Source organism: Cylas formicarius, unplaced genomic scaffold, assembly GCF_029955315.1.
Source record: "Cylas formicarius isolate icCylForm1 unplaced genomic scaffold, icCylForm1.1 PGA_scaffold_3__17_contigs__length_32017465, whole genome shotgun sequence".
Taxonomy (NCBI): domain Eukaryota; kingdom Metazoa; phylum Arthropoda; class Insecta; order Coleoptera; family Brentidae; genus Cylas; species Cylas formicarius.
The window spans coordinates 25639260-25656171 of record NW_026844326.1 but is presented as its reverse complement, the minus strand read 5'-3'; the positions used below and the strand labels follow the sequence as shown (position 1 = coordinate 25656171).

Below are 16912 nucleotides of genomic sequence, written 5' to 3'. Positions count from 1 at the left end.
GCTTTGATTAAGATATGTAATTTTATTAAATACTTTTATTGTTTAATAACAGCATAAAAATAACGCGCAAAACTTGTTTCGAGTGGTCCATTTGATGTCGTTTTGGTTTCCCCAGAAAAGATTGTATGACGGAGGACAACCTATGGAGACCTTGTTTTAGGATTTCTGGGGTTATTTTTTTTGATGTCGCAAAAAAGGAACCAACCAACTTATTGGTGTGATGTTGTGATCGATCGTTTTTTTCCTTAGAGCTTATTGTGACGTAATTTTTGCATAATTTCATCTGCAAAGTATACCGAGACTTGCACTTAAGCGAGAGTAATCCTGACGAGGTCCGCTTTTTCAGTCGGTTACGACCAGATAGGCGCGAGTTTTCGATCTCGCGGAAGCGCGTTTGCCAATTTGCATACGCGACGGTGACGTAATTAACTGACGCGGAAGACGGCGACAGCGCCGTTTACTGCCGCGGTAAATTGAGTTTTTGCCGTCACCAGTTTCAAATTGAATTCGTCTCGGCGGCGGAAATTAAAAACCGCGATAGGCGTTTTTAATCTGAAAGTCGACGTCGTATACGGGGTGTTATCGAATTGGCATCCGATAATAAATACTCGTTTTTACGGTTTCAGCCTAGGATTCGAGAAAAATAGCTTTATAGAAAAGCAACATCAAAGAAAAAGCTTTGGGAAGGAGGAAAGGTTTTCAATTGAGTTAGAAATGGGAGAATAAACAAGTATATGCTGTTTTATTGGTTATATTAGTGCAGGGGTCGGCAACTTTTTCCGGACGGTCGGTCATTTTCATAGTAAAACTTTTTAAGCGGGCCGCACTTTGAAATGTAACTTAAATAGAGCTTTTATATGATAAACGAGTACAAATATTATAAAAAATAAAAATAGAAAAAAAAATTTTCATCGTGTCATTTACCGCACTTGTTGCATAATATACTATTATCTTTCATTTTATTCCTTCATTAATATTGTTTGACAATTCATTTAGGTCCTGTTGTGTTTGGGATACTGAGATCCTCAACAAGTTTCGTAAAGTTTATCCGTCAACCGAGTTCTATATTTTGATTTTATGAAATTAATTTTGAAAATGTTTGTTCTCATAAACAGATGCTTGAAAAAATAAAAATCATTGATTTTGAAATTTTTTTTTAATTGGAAAATTAATTTTCTGGTAGATTTGAATAAAATGCAATTAAATTATTTTCATTCAAATTATTTATATATACATTGTCAGATTACAAATCCATTAATTCTAGTTTATAGACTATCTGGTGCGTCCTACAATATCAAACCGATGACGAAAATTTTCATCCGGTACTGTGACTCAGTAATAATATTAAAAGTACATTTTTTGTCGTTTTTATTTTATGATGGTCACTTTTGATTTCTGTAAATAGCTCGTTGATTGACTTTTGCCTTGTAGCATTATATTTAATTTATTTTAATTTATTGAGGTAAGTTGTAATGTCCACAAGAAAAGCTAACTCTTAAAATTCGATAATCCTAGTTTAGTATTAACGTTTTCTGTCAAAAACATTTCAATCTCTGCTATCAACTCGAAAAATCTTTTTAAAACAGAAAAAATAAATTGAACATCCGTAATGTTCAATGGTTCATACCGTTTTTGTGAATATAATTGATGGACTTTACTACAATATTCATAACATTTTCCAAATTATACTTATACAATAAAGTTGTAGAGAAGGTTGCGTAATATTTAATTATTTCAATTTTTTTATTCATCAAGCCTACCAAACTAGTATTCTGACCCCGTCATATTCTTTGCACCGTCAATTTTTAATTTTTAATTTTTTCCCACTTGATATAGTACGTATTAAAAACATCTAATAGTATCTTCATCGCTTGTCTTCTCGTGCAGGCTTTTTAGTACTGCAAGTTCTTCTGTTACACAAAATTGTTTATCAATTCCACGGATAAATATCAATAATTGAGCGGTGCCGGTTATCTCGTTGCTTTCATCAAGTTCTAGTGAGATATATTCCAATTTTAAATATTTTTCTTTAATTTAATACCTCGTACGTGCAGACAATAATATCTTCAATTTTTTTTTCTGGACAAATTTCGTTAACAGCAGCAAAAATTCATTTTCAATTAACTATCCATCGGTTTGTTATGTTCAGCAATTAATTTCAAAATTCACCAATACTAAACTTTGCTCCTAATAATACTTATAGTTTTGTTGTTCTTCTAATGATTTTTGTAAAGAATCAATTTTATTTTGTCAGAATTGAGATTCAACTTCATTTGACGTTAAGGACATATTTGATGTTATTCTCGATTAAGTAGTTGTCAAATTTCAACTTCAACATTGGAAACTACATCTAGATAGCACAGTATTCATCGCTGGCTATGACATTGCTTTTTACGAAACTCTCGCGTCGAATTTGCTGACGTTTCGCAATCATCTTGTTGGCTTCTTCAAAGTTTGACTGAAACTGGCTCGCATTTTACTCTCTACCTGCTTATATATTGTTTGAGGGGGGCGGAGCTAAATGAGGGCATAAACGCCGTCTCGGATGACTGGTTCCCATATTGGTGACAGTCGCGGTTAAGATTATCTAAAATTTTATGTCCGGTTTCGTGATTGTGTTCGGCAACTGCAAATGTATTCTTTGACGCATATGCATGGAATGCTGTAAACTACTAGAATCTCAAATGGAATTTTGTCCTTGTCGGACCGAAGATGTTGAGAGATTTTTGGACAAGTGGTAAATCTGGTTTTGGCGTTATACTTCTTTAGAACTTTTGATATGTGGTCAGTGATTTTTTGAATGTAAGGAAGGACCACAGTGGCAAGTGTAGGATTGCTTTCGGCTTCATTGCTATTGGAAGGTCGTGGCGAAGTGTATTTTTTGATCTTACGGCTTTGTAAACAATAGAGTTGATAATCGATGATTTTTGATCAAGCTCTGAAGAAACCAACAGGATGATTGGCGAAACGTCAGCAAGTCCAGGCAGGAGGAATCCAGAAGTTTGTAAAAAGTATTACAGTAACCTGTGGAAGCTTCTTTGAAAAATTAAGTAAGAACTTCGATATTTTCCCGGTTTCGAACTAAAATATTTAGTTCAAAATAAATACAAACCAATGTTTTACGCCTTTAGCCAAGATTTAACGCAAGTATTGCTCTATATTCGGCAACATTGTGTTGTTTAAAACGTTATCGTCAGTCTGATAAGGGGATCCCAGACGGCGACGTATTTGACAGAATGATATCTACAAAAAATGTTTTTTCTTTCTGAATTGAATTGAATATTGATTCGGTTTTCCATAACACCCTGTAAAATAATTACCTCCGCACGCCAATAATTTTATCGGGCCGCCGGTTTTTGTGTGGTCCGTGGCGGCTCTCGTCCGTTTACCATTTTTACTGAAAATTAATTCAACCGCTTTGTTAGTTTCGCCTTATCCGGACTGGGCTCGACATTTTTACGTACACTTGCGCGCGTCGTTATATTTTAGTACCCGACCGTCTCGCAAGGTACATAATTTAGAAGATCGATTTATCTATGTGACGGTTTAACGACTTGGTAAGTTGCGCGTCACGCCGCCAGAGATCCCGATTTGGTAAACGGATCAGCAGAAAGAACGGCCGTTGTGATTTCGTTTTTGTTTTATGTTCGCGGCAAAAGTGAAGGGACGGCCTTCGGCTGCAAACCCTAGAGCTTTTCTTCACGTTAATTATAGATAAATACACTGAAAAACATTTCATGATAGATTGCATGATAGCCAAAGGTCGTTTGCCCCAAATTTTGACTAGATAATCAAAAATGCAGGCATTCAGTATTATACAGGTTGTCGTGGACACTCCGATGCCAAATCAAAATTTTGTTTTGCCAAATTCAGATTAAAAATAGAAAATTTCTCGTTTCGTTCGACTGAGGGTGCGGTTTGAGATTTTTCGGATAGAGTGACAGTGAATAGACAGCAAAATATGAGTTAAATCACTAACACATAATTTGTTAAGTTTTGGTTAGTTTTGTCAATAACCCAGGATACCTGCTCGAATCTTTCAATTATGTTAATTTACGACGAATGGCAGATTTCAGTTGGTGCCAAACATGTTCCATGGGATTAAATATACAGTGGTAAGGTGGAAGCCTTAAGACTGTATGCTCTAGATTTTTTGCATAATTACCACAGACGTATTCATTTTGTAGGTTCAAGCTTTGTAGAACACCAATTAATTACTTTTTGGTATAATCTTGGTAAAAATAAATGTCGTTATTATACATGTAGTTTTGGATTGTTGCTTTTGTGTCACATGAGGAAGGGGTTTCAGTGAACTGTCTACTGTGATAACTTGCATTGTCCATTACAATTACGTTATCAGGAGGAATGTTTGGAACTAGTTTGTTTTTAAATCAACTTTCAAATAAATCAGCGGTGGTGTCTTCATGGTAATCCAGTGAAGAATTTTTAATATTTTTCGCAGACAGAGAAAGTCCATTTGGAATCCAACCATCTTTAGAGCCAGCATGCAAAATAGTTATTCTTTTACCTCTTTTTGATGGCGCGTTTGTTTTACACTTATTAGTTGAGCCAACCCAACCTTTTTCTAAGGATCATAAGTGTCGAACCAGGTTTCATTCAAGTAAATAATTGGCTTTTGTTGTTCTCTGTAGATTCTAATTTTTTCTAGATATTCCAGTCGCCATTTTCGAATTCTAAAAGATTACATTAAAACTTGTCTTTTGGCAATTTTTTTAAATCTAAAACCCATGTGTTGAATACACTTCCATAAGGTAATTCTGCCACATTTAACACCGGTTTCATCTTTTTCAAGCCTCCTAATTAAGATATCTAATGTAGGGTAGTGTGTTCCTCCTATAACTGGTAAATTTTACGCCGTATTATATCTTGATCACTTTCACACTCGAGAAAATGTCAGCATCGCTTCTTTTTTTCCTCGCTGAAATGGGATTATTCACAATTTTCCATACAGTTGATGTTGGAAGTTTCGTCAATGTGGCCGTTTCTTTTAAAGATGCTTGTTTGCTGGCACCACGTTCAATGAGAGTCAAGTAAACATTGTTTATAACTTCCTTAGTCTCAATAGAATAGTGTTTTCTACATTTGGGCGGGAGCATCTCCTGAGATACACTAGACTCGCACGTATTTGGCATAATTCGCACACGATTCAACACACGCTGTATTACACACGAAATAAGAATGATTACTAATAAACTTAAACTAAGTAGTATACCAAACCAAAGAATATTAAACACAGATAGGTATAAAATTATTTTCTATTACGGGCCACAATTTTACCTGAATTTAAATTCCGAAACTTTAGGTAATACTCTTGTGGCAATGTATGTTAATGACCACCCTTTTATAATCCCGTTCAAAAGCAATTCTTCACTTTCTTATGTCTATGAACAGACCATATCTGGAAATTATTGCTATAGCCAGGAATGCACCTGCATTTCGGTTTTATTACCTTAAATTTAAATTTGTGGTATTTTTTTAATATTACCAACCTATTCTCTGTATTTAGCACAAGGAACGTCATGCATAAAAAGTTTGGTTAGTTTGAAGTAGGAAAAAATAATTAACATTAAACCAACCAAAACTTTGGTCCTGTTCCACGACCCCAACAATATTTTTTGGATCGAATTTGGATAAAAATGACCATGGTGAGCAAATACTAATGGATTTCTCAAAGAAACTAATAAATAACTCAAAACAATATTTATTTACTTTGCATTTGTTGCATCAAAGATACGATTTAGGAAATCATTTCCGAACTTTTATGTGTAAATGTGTATATCATTTGTATTTGATACTGTGTCTTTTTTATATACAAACTGGATCTGGATGCAAATATGCATTCTATTTATTTTACAATAGTTTTGCGAGTCCATTTTGTGTTAGATAAGGAATCTGTATTATTTTGTAAATTTATATATTATGTTTCAAAATTTGTTTTATTTAAGGTCCCGAATTTTCTTCTGTGAATTTTTGTTGGTAATCGTAAAACAAACCAATAAAATATATCCTACATCTATGGTCCGTGGAACGAATGTAGACTAGGGTCTAGTTAAGAAGAAGGTTATGTCAGTATAAGAGACGCGTGGTTACTTTGTACTTTTGGATTCATGTTTTTTCATGTTGCGTTTTGTAGTGTCAATATATTGTTGAGTTTCGGACTTGTTTGAATATCCCGAATTGACCATTTCCCACAACAATTTTTAACTAAGTTTAAAAGAACGCAAAATGATTTCGGGAAAAATTCTTACGAAATTTGCCTCAAGAGCGCGTAGATTTTGACGAAACTATTTGCTAGTGTTATTCCAAAAATCTTATATTTTAAGCGAATAATACAATATCCTAACCTTAAACCAATTTTTAACGATCTTGAGCCAAAGTAACTAAGAGGTTATGATAAAAGTGAAGGCTTTGCTTTAAATTCAGGCACGCTGAAAAAATACGGTTGTTTAGGCCATTTTTTTTTGTATTGGATCAAAACCTTCATGCCATTCGCCCATTTCAAATGCATAGCGACCTTAACAAATCTTTTCATATCAAGAAGAAAACCGCTAACTGGATGAAAACTGTCCCACTTGTTGCCGCGACAACGGGCCATTCGAGATGAGAAAAAAAACGCGCGAGAAAACGGCACAAGTCGTTAGAAGAACAACGTTAGCGAACCTCGGTTTCCTTCCGCGTTTAAAACAACGAGCGAACGTCGCGGACAAAGTAGGCTGTACGGGCGACAAGTGCGCGTCGCGTCACTTCGAATTCGACCGTGTTAAAAGCGCGGCCGACCGCGATGCTGAATTCGAATCTCCCGCGTTTTCGAACGTTTCATCTACTATGACGTTGCCGCGTTTGTTGTTCTGCGCGGTTTTGTTGGTTTTTTCGGCTCTGTTTTGCGCGTTCTACGGCGCGTCGAACGTCGCGACGCCGCCGCCCCCGGTTTTCAATCGCCGCGGTTTAAAAAAATTGATCGCGTTTTCGTTGCGGAAGCAGATCGAGGGGGACGGCCCGGAATACGCTTGCGAACGGAGGCGGGCGGCGGCGGCGGCGGAGATTTTAGCCGCGAGGGCGGCGGGCCACTGGACGCGGGTGGAAAACACGGAAGCGTACGTGCGGACCGTCGGTTTGGACGAGAGGCTGCGGCCCTACCGGTACCTGCGATTCGTGGGGGCGGTTAAAGGTAATATTACGGAGGAGAAAGTAAACATATTCGAAACCGTCTTTAATATTCAAGCTATCGAAAAAATAAAAATTTAGTAGCTAGTTTAAAATAATAATAAATAATAAAATATTATTATTATAATAAGGGACCTTTCAACATCACTTATTCTAGACTATAAAATTACTTGCACAATATTGGAATGATGTTACTTCAAACACTATTTCAAACTACTTTTGACATGCAGGTATGATAAAATCGGAAGGTAAGTTTGATTCAGACAACGACTTACCTCTGGTGCAGTGGTTCGAAAAGTACAAAAATAATGAAGACGATGACTGGGAGGTTCCCATAAGTAATTGGTTGCGCAATAGCGGCCAAGATGTAACCAACATTGAAATGTATCTTCCTGAGCTGGATAGCTTCCCAACTGTTGATGATAATTTAATAACAACGGCGTTATTAACGGATAATGATATTATTACTGAAGATATACAGCAAAATGATCGTCAAAGCTCTGGTAACGAAAGCGACGATAATGTTCAACAAGACGAATTACCAAGTTATTCTGAAGCGCTCTGTGCCGTTAAAATGTTACAAACTTTTTACAATCTACCGATAATTTATAATTTGCATTGTCTATCACTGACGCTATTAGGAGGAATGTTTGGAACTAGTTCGTTTTTAAACCAACTTTCAAATAAATCAGCGGCGGTGTCTTCATGGTAATCCAGAGAAGAATCTTTAATATTTTTCGCAGACAGAGAAAGTCCATTTGGAATCCAACCATCTTTAGAGCCAGCATGCAAAATAGTTATTCTTTTACGTCTTTTTGATGGCACGTTTGTTTTACACTTATCAGTTGAGTCAACTCAACCCTTTTCCGGGGTACCATAAGTGTCGAACCAGGTTTCTTATATATATATATATAAACAGACCATACCTACATATTTTTTTTATAGCGTACTTCCGCTTATAGAGAACTCATTTTCTGGTCCCTATTTGTTACTTAAGTATACTTATTATACGAATACGAAATACGTAAACTTAAATAAATAAAATAAATTTAAATAAGAATTGTTTATTATTTATCTTGTTAGGATGTCATGTTATTTCATTAAAAGTGTAAAAGTAAAAAGAGTAGTCTTCTAATGTTTTGTTTCTGAGGGCCACTAGTTGATTTTAAGAGGAATCAGTTGCGTACCATCAATGTCTGCCAAAATAGACAGGTGAAATCCCGTACGCCCGCCACTGGTGTATCAATTAAATAGAGAAATTAGATTTCTTTAGAAATGATTGGAGATTGTCAGTGCATTTAAAAAAAAAAGTGATACACTAAATAATGCCTCTTGATACATAAGTTCATATCTGCCAAATTTCATTAAAATATCTAAAGTAGTTTTACAGATATTAAAAAAAATATTTTCATTATTTTTGGAAAATTTATCCTGTATCTCAAATGTTTAGGACATTCATATGAAGTTTCCCTTATAAAATGGTCCCAAAAACCGCCCCCTTAATTATTTACATTCAATTAGAAAACACCCTGTATATTTGGAAAGTCCTTAACGGATTCAATTCAAACACGTAAAATTTTACTATAAAAAACTAGCTACTCCATTGGATTTTATTTAAAAAAAACTCTATAGACCAATTTTTATTTTTTTGATAGTTTAAACATTAAATTATGTTGGGGTCTCTTTCGTTTAACAAAAAAGCAGTAACCGTTAAGCTTCTATTTTACTCATAATCGCAATGACAACGAATTTCCTAGAAATTATGGTCCCGGATCTCACACGTTTCCCATAGTTTTCCTATACTTCCGACGGTTTCTGAGAAAAATAAAATTTTTTGAACAGTAAAAACGTTTGGTCTGAATAACGAAAACAAAACTAACCAAACTAACAAAATAGCGAGTTGCACTTAAGAAGTGTTTGTTTCGGATAATTTTTGACGGGTCCAGGTATAATAAACATATGAGCTGGCGTAACGTCGCAAATTCGCGAGAGATGATCCCAACGGGTCGTAAATAAATTTATTATCGCCGGTTTTACTGTCGATAATAAATAATGCGAAGGAAACGACGACCATTATTTTGGAGCTATAAAACGGCCGCACACTGCCGTAGCAGTAGGCCGTGGCACACGCGAGCTTGGGCGGCCGCGGTTGCGATCGGAAGTTAAGTAGGCGTGTGTTTATTTGCGCTTAGGCTCTGCGAATGAAGCCATCTACTGTCAAATTTACTACGGTCGCGGGTCGTTCCGCACCGTTAAGGCAACGATTACGCCCGTATGGTACGGCGAATGGGACGCAAGCCATAACGACACCTCGTACTACAATCCCACGTTAATCTCGTGTAGGTAAGGAATAAAATTTACCGCTCGTTTTTGCGTCGTAGGTTGGCGACCAGGCATTATTCGGACCGAAAAAAGGCGAGAGGCTACTTGCAGGAATATTTTGACGTATGAAGTTTTTTAAGTTACAAAGAGTGCTAAAGAGTGTTACTTTAACATAATTACTTGTTTACGGGGTTTACACTTTCAGATAATTTGCGCAAACTAATCTGTACAAATCAGTTTGTGCAATAAAGTGACGTAATATACACATATTGGAAGTTTGCGCAGTTAAAAATTTGGCTTGAGCAAAATTTGAATTGTCTAGATGTTTTAACTGTGGTTGGCGCATGTTCGTAGGCGGCCGATTCAGGCTTAAAAATGGGTATTTACGAAAGTATTGTTTTGTTTTGATATTTTTTTATATTTTGGTAAAAATGGCAAAACAAGGACCGGCACAATTTCTGCGAGAGTTTATTGAGTTATATCAATCCAAGAACAGCATATTTGTCATTTTCTACTATAATTATAAAAATTAATTTTCACTACACAAATATTTATTTAAAGGTTAGGACATAAAGCCATAGGAACTAAAATAAAAAAAAATAATTAATTATTATCAAAAAATCATATTTTTTATGCTTCCAATACTTTACGAGCTGTCCCAAAAATATGCTTTTCTTGTCACTTACAGACTTTTTAATCATTTTTTTAGTTTACTTTTTTTTTGAAATATTTTCTTGTGAGCTTGAGCTTGACCCTGCAGCGACAGCATCAGGTTTATGAACTTTAGTAACATAATGTTTTTTTTGCCCACATTGAAAATCTGGATCAAATGAATCTTGTCGAATAACATTCCTATTTAACGGAGGTAACCCTCCTCTTTAGTAAACCCACTTATGAATATTCGGGCCTGTTTCTGTCCGTATCTCCTCTAACATCTTGGAAAACAAATTCAAGGGTGTGAGGTGGAAGCTTAAGTAATATGAAGTATTTATAACATCTGCTCCAAGATGACTCGCGTCCCCGTATGGGCCTATACTATGTGGCAGCATAGGTAGTATTAGGAAACTCTGCGCCAGATGGAGCCGTCCACTCTTCCCAAACATGAAGATATGAGCGACTTAGTTGTTTCACCACTTGCGCTGCAGCTTAATACAATTTTTGTCGGACAACGGGGAACAAATGGGTCCATTTTTTTTGTAGCATATTCTGCACTCTGGTGTTTTAATAGACAGATTATGCCTACGCTTAATTAAAAAACTAGCCTTTCCCTGGCTTGCTGCGTGCGGAGACCATTTGATAGTTTTTCTTCTTCATGTAGGTCTTCCATAGCTAGACATTTTTTATTCTCTTCAGTTTTTAAGATGATCGTGAAGGGTAGCTATTGGAATGTCGTAACACTTTGTTATCCCGGTATAAAATCATTTTGAACTGACTTTATTGACGACAATGCAATTTTAAGACTGCGATATATCCTTTGCTCCTATTTTGCGAATGTAATTCCTCACCGTTGGGGTATTGAAAAAAAGTGGACACATTTTTATTAGCACTAGCCTCGAATCCAAAAATTGCAGGGGCAAGAACGTAATAATAAAAAATATATATACTAAAAATGAATATTTTCAAAAATATGTTCATACGTAAAAATATCCCTGCGCAGCGTCTCTCCCATCAAATATAAACTCGTGGGGTGCGTTCAGATCCCTATGGAAATTTTACACATCCTACGAAATAGGTAGTTAACAATTGTCCCGTATGTGCATTTGAGCAGTTGTTCTCTAACCTAATGTCTTTTTTCATTTGCACCCACTCTCACAATTGTTACGGGTGAATCTGGAAATCTAGTTTATAATGAGAATACCATCTCACAGTGAGGTCGAGAAAATATTCTAAAGCTAATTCACTTAGTTGTTGAACAATGCAACAATAAATATTTGAAGGCATAATATACGAAAGTATATGTCAGACAGACAGAAATATCGCAGGAAAACGAATTGCGTTTGACTTTTTTGAGGAGTTGGGTAAAATATTTGGAAAATGTTCATCCAGTGGCAATAACTGGTTGCAGTGGACTGAAAAGTACCAGAACATAAAAACAAAAAAGACAAAAACAATTCCTCCTCTTGCTTTTAAAACAATTAAAAGATCTTTGAGATCTAATTAAAAGAGGCGAATGGTAAATGTACTTAATAAATATGTAACATTCTTAATGGCAAAGGACAAGGCTAGTGAAAAATAGTTTTTATTTTGACAAAATATTTTTGCCAATGTATTGAGGAATCATTTTTGTTGTTTTTCAGTTGACTTTTTTAGCTGTTTCCCCAAAATATTTGTGGCTTTGGTTTTGTCATTCATCATTCCTTATTTTAATGCTTCATATTTTGTAGTTTAAGTCTAACTTGAATTACTTGGTCATATTTTGTAGAATGCATAAGTATTTTCAGTTTTACCTATCTAACACAAGGCAGTTATTGTTATTGTTTAAATTGAAATCAGGAAAAATATTGTTTAGCCCTTTTTGTTTGGACCCTTAAGACTTGCATATTTCCCTACGCTATCGTAGAAAGTCAGGTATCCATAATACCTATAACGTCTATGAAACTCTAGCTTCTTCATGATCAATTTTATTTAAAAATATATTATATCGAACTTTTTTTTGTTTACTTGTTACTTCTGAATTATCTAGAAGCACTATATACATCCACATTGTCTGAAGTCCAATCAGTGTCCAATAGCCATTTATTATACCCAAAATTTATCACTGGTGCATACATTACCAAATTGTTTGTTAAACCATTATAGAAAACTAGCAAATAGACTTCAAAAGATCAGATAGATTAGGTCTTGTTCGGACTCGACCACGTTCCGAAACAGACAATTGTCGTCTTTGAACGCACCCTCGTATTGTTGGTTGCCCACCTCGCAATGCTTAAATGCAGTACGTCATCGGACCCTTATCTTCAGGTTGCCGATATCGACTTCGACGCCGACGTCGGTTTCCTTATCAACGTCGCCCTGTGACGAAGCTACCAGCCGTCTCGAAATACCAGTGGCGTCTCGGCGGGCGGTTGATTTTACGGTATGCGTGAAGCCTTTAAATTTCGACCAGGACGTATCGGACAGGCTCGTCAGGTGGATCGAAATCTGCCGAATATTCGGCGCCCAGAGGTTCCACATCTACGTCGGAAACGTTACCGACGAAACCAGAGCCACTTTGAAATGGTAACCGTTAGAAAACCACGTGTTTATATTTGACGTGAAAACCCATGAGTAAATTTTGACAACGTTGCACGATTTCAAATAATTCTTATAGATCATCATCATTTCAAGGCGAATTTGATTAAACTTTTCCTCGTACTTCAGCTACCAAAACTGTCCTACATCTAAAAATCCTTTCATTTTATGAAAAAGTAGACACGGATCATGAACGGTGGCTTTATTAATAAGTGTAACCGTGAAAAATGAGACTGTACTGTAACTGGGTGGTCGTTCGACTTATTTTGTGCATGATCTGAAATGTAGTTGTTTTGTGGGCCCTTTTTTATTTAAAAAAAAAAGAAAAGCGCACCTCAAGCGCCACATATGCATAATTCCACTGTAAATTTCACTTTCCGAATTCACGCAAGCGCAGATACGAAGACAAATAAAAAAACGAAGTTAAAACCCATATAAGTCAAGCTTGGTCCACGACTAACATTACGTGTGGCAAATTTGAGGTTAGAAAGGAAAAAGGCTGTCAAACGAAACAATGTCAAGAATTAAGCTTCCATCCTTTGACATTTATTTCGTAAAAACTTGGCAATTTTTAAAAGAGTGAAAATTTTACTGTGTTATTTCGTAAAATTCGAGCAGCTTTTTCTCGTAATTATTACTCAATCAATGATGAAGCCCATTTTCAATTAGGCGATTATGTAAATGAACAAAATTGTCAAATATGGGCCTCGTATTTGAAGTGTGCGGAAAGGTAAATTTTGTAACAGAGACATTAAGTATAGTTCGATTTTTTGAAAAAGCAAAATATTTGAAAGCGATATTGACGATCTAGTGCTGCTGCTGGCGGCCTAAATCCTTTTTCAATTCCTAATGTGTGGAACATACTAGCTCTGTGAATCTTTGAAAAACCCTACAATATTTCTAAAATTTTAAGGTTTGAGCACTTTCCATTTTTAAAAAATAAACGAATTGATTTAAAAAAATCCAACTTGCGGTCAAATAACTATTATATTGCGTCAAAGGTGTGACGTCTATTTGTACGTTATACTATTATTCTTAAAAATATTATTGAATTCATATTGACACCCCATAGTTACCTTTTCAGCAGATACTCAAAAAGGGACAATCTAATTTACCAAAGAATTACTGCCCAATATCTATAGTTCCCCTATTGGGAATTTTTTTTAGGTCATTAATAAAAATTCCTAGCGGGAGGACATGTCACCAACATCATGACAGAAAAATGTTAACTACTTGTATATATTTTTGTTTGACTTAATCTGGGATATTTTTTATGTAATTCTTTCTAATATGTAATAGTCTCGTTTTTTTTACTGTTGTGTATGTCACTCTTATATAAATAAAGGATCTATGTATCTACATTCTACCACTTTTGTAAAAATGGGTTTAAATGTATTTTGTATTGAACTGAGGTGGCTTTTACTTGATGAAAATCCATTTATCAAAATAAATAAGAACTAAAAGTTCAGATTTTCACGAAATTATATATTACGACATGACAATTGTTTCGACAACACCGTGTCTTTATCTTTGCTTTCTTTGTTGGAATGGACAGACAATTGAATTCATTTTTAAATTACATTAATTCATTACATAATCGTAAAAAATACACTATCGAGATTGAACAGCTCTATTAATTTTTTAGACTTAACTATTACAAAAGCGCAAAACAAATTAGATTTTTCTATATATCATAAACGTTCACACACGGCCACAGTCATACATAACAGCTCAAATCACGCTTATACACATAAAATGGCTGCATTTAACTCTTTTATACACAGACTTCTTAATACGCCACTCTCGATAGAAAATCACAACAAAGAACTTAATATCATTAAACAAATTGCACTGAACAACGGCTACAATCCGTCCATTATAGATAAAATTATAAATAAAAAACAAATACAGACAACAGTAAACTCTATTCATCCGAAACCTAATACAGAACACGAAAAATTTAAAACAATTACATACATATGAGAACCTAGTGAAAAAGTTTCAAAACATTTGTCAAAATATGGTTTAAAAATAGCTTTCAGAACTAACAACACAATAGGAAAATATTAAAAAATAATAAAACGAAATATCCAAAAATCAGGTGTCTACAGGTTGAAGTGTGGATCTAAAATTTATATTGGACAGATAGATCCTTCAAGAAACGTATTAACGAACATAAAAGAGCGTTTAAAAACAATAGTTTAGATTCTTATTATGCTACACACTTAAACACAGAAAAACACATTTTTGACGACAATTTTGATATTTTACATACAGCCACAAAAAGTAGAAAATTAAATTCATTGGAAGCCATGGAGATTAACAAAATGAGACATTCAAATGTATTGCTTAACGATTTAAATACCTCTCCTTTATTGAACTTAAATTCTCACAACATTAATTAAGGTTTTATGGTCATTTTTCGGTATATATAGTAGCAGGTAGTTTGTAAATATTACATTTGATAAAGACACGGTGTTGTCGAAACAATTGTCATGTCATAATATATAATTTCGTGAAAATTTGAACTTTTAGTTCTTATTTATTTTGTATTTTGTATGTTTAATTTTAACTTAATATTGTTTTAGTTGTAACAGAATACATAAATTTTTCACATTACCCAAAAATTATTAGTTAAAATCGGCGAAATCTTAAACATTATTTAGAAATTTGAATCCAGCGAAATGTTCTTGAAATCATATGAATGTGTGAATTCTCGTGTACCAATTTTGAATGATGATTTGCCCCTCGGTCCTAACATTATTTTTAAATTAAAAAATCTGTCCGGAACCTCGTAGCGCAAAGTTTCATTTCTTATAAGGTTGTGATTGTAATTCATTCATGAATCTTAAAACGTCATCAAACACGCACAAAAAATCTAGACTGAATCTAACCTTTTAACGTAATGTCAATAAAAACGAATGTGCAAAACTTAAAATTACAAAAAATTACAGGTACAAGGCTTCGTACCCCGGCCTGCTACGTCTCGAAAATTTCCGACCGATTTCGGAAACCGGACGCTCGGTTTGGCAACGCCGCCGCTACGAAGTCGTCGCATACAACGGATGTTTCTACAAGAACCTCGATTCGAAGTTCGTAGTGCCCCTCGATGTCAACGAGGTTATAGTACCGAAACTAGACACCACTTGGTCGCAGCTAGTGCAGAGTTTACCCCGATGGTCCGAATACGCTTCCCTGGTGATACGAAACGTGTATTTCTTCGGCGGATTCGGCGACGCGTTCATCTTCGGTCGAAACATGAAGAGTCGAGTCAGGACGAAAGCCGGCGACCACGTTAAGAGTTTTATCAGTACCGAGAACGCGTTGACCGTTTTTAATCACTATGCATTGAGTGTGCTCGTGCCTAGTGCGAGGAGTCGCTATCTGGTGCCGATAGCACGTGCGCAGCTGAACCACTATAAAGACGACTGCGACGCGACCATTCTTCCAGAGTGTTCGGTGTACTTGGCGAGTCCGAGAGTGCCCGATACGAGCATATTCCGCTTTAAGAAAGTGTTCGACGTGAAGTATCGCGAGAGGTCAGAAGCGCTCCGTGGTTACCTCGAAGGACGAGTTTGATGGAACCAGGACTGTCCAAAATTGGTTTGTCCGGCAACACCGCTGTACGCATGACAACATCGACAAAAATAACCACAGGTGTAATGGGCGAGTGTCCTTGGCACTTTCCGTTGCAAAAAGCAAGGAAGATGTTTACTATTATGAGGGAAACAGTTTTCTGTGAAACGCATCATTGAATTGAATTGAATGAGGGAAACGTCACGGAGGGTTAAAAGAAGTGCGTGAACGTAGTTTTTTTGTTTTGCATTTTTTATTATCAGAAGCTACCATCCAATACGTGGACAGAAGTTTATGGCCAGTCGAAGAAAGCTTTTAGTGTGCAAGTGTACATTTTTTGTCTAAAATATTAGATTAGAATATCTGGATTATCAAAGAACACAACAAAGTCGTTACGGAGTCCTTCAAGTAAGCCAGTTCCGGCAAAATAAAAATAAAATCCCTTCTGGCTTTCCATAACCAGATATTAAATAAATTTTTCAATCAAGTAAAGATGGATCATGTTTTAACCAAACGCCTTGATCTTGCAACTGATAAAAACTACTAAATAAAGATATGATTACACATACTGGCCGAATATCAAAGTGAATCGGTGACA

At 35.5% G+C, this 16912-nt stretch overlaps 1 protein-coding gene across 1 annotated transcript; it reads left to right on the top strand.

Moving 5' to 3' along the window:
* Positions 1–6786: 6786 nt before the first annotated feature.
* Positions 6787–16775, top strand: LOC132700151 (uncharacterized). The gene is made up of 4 exons (XM_060667301.1): positions 6787–7189; positions 9378–9528; positions 12469–12726; positions 15693–16775. Exons 1-4 carry the CDS (start codon positions 6847–6849, stop codon positions 16315–16317), a joined length of 1377 nt encoding a protein of 458 aa, XP_060523284.1. The 5' UTR covers positions 6787–6846; the 3' UTR covers positions 16318–16775.
* The last annotated feature ends 137 nt before the right edge of the window (positions 16776–16912 follow it).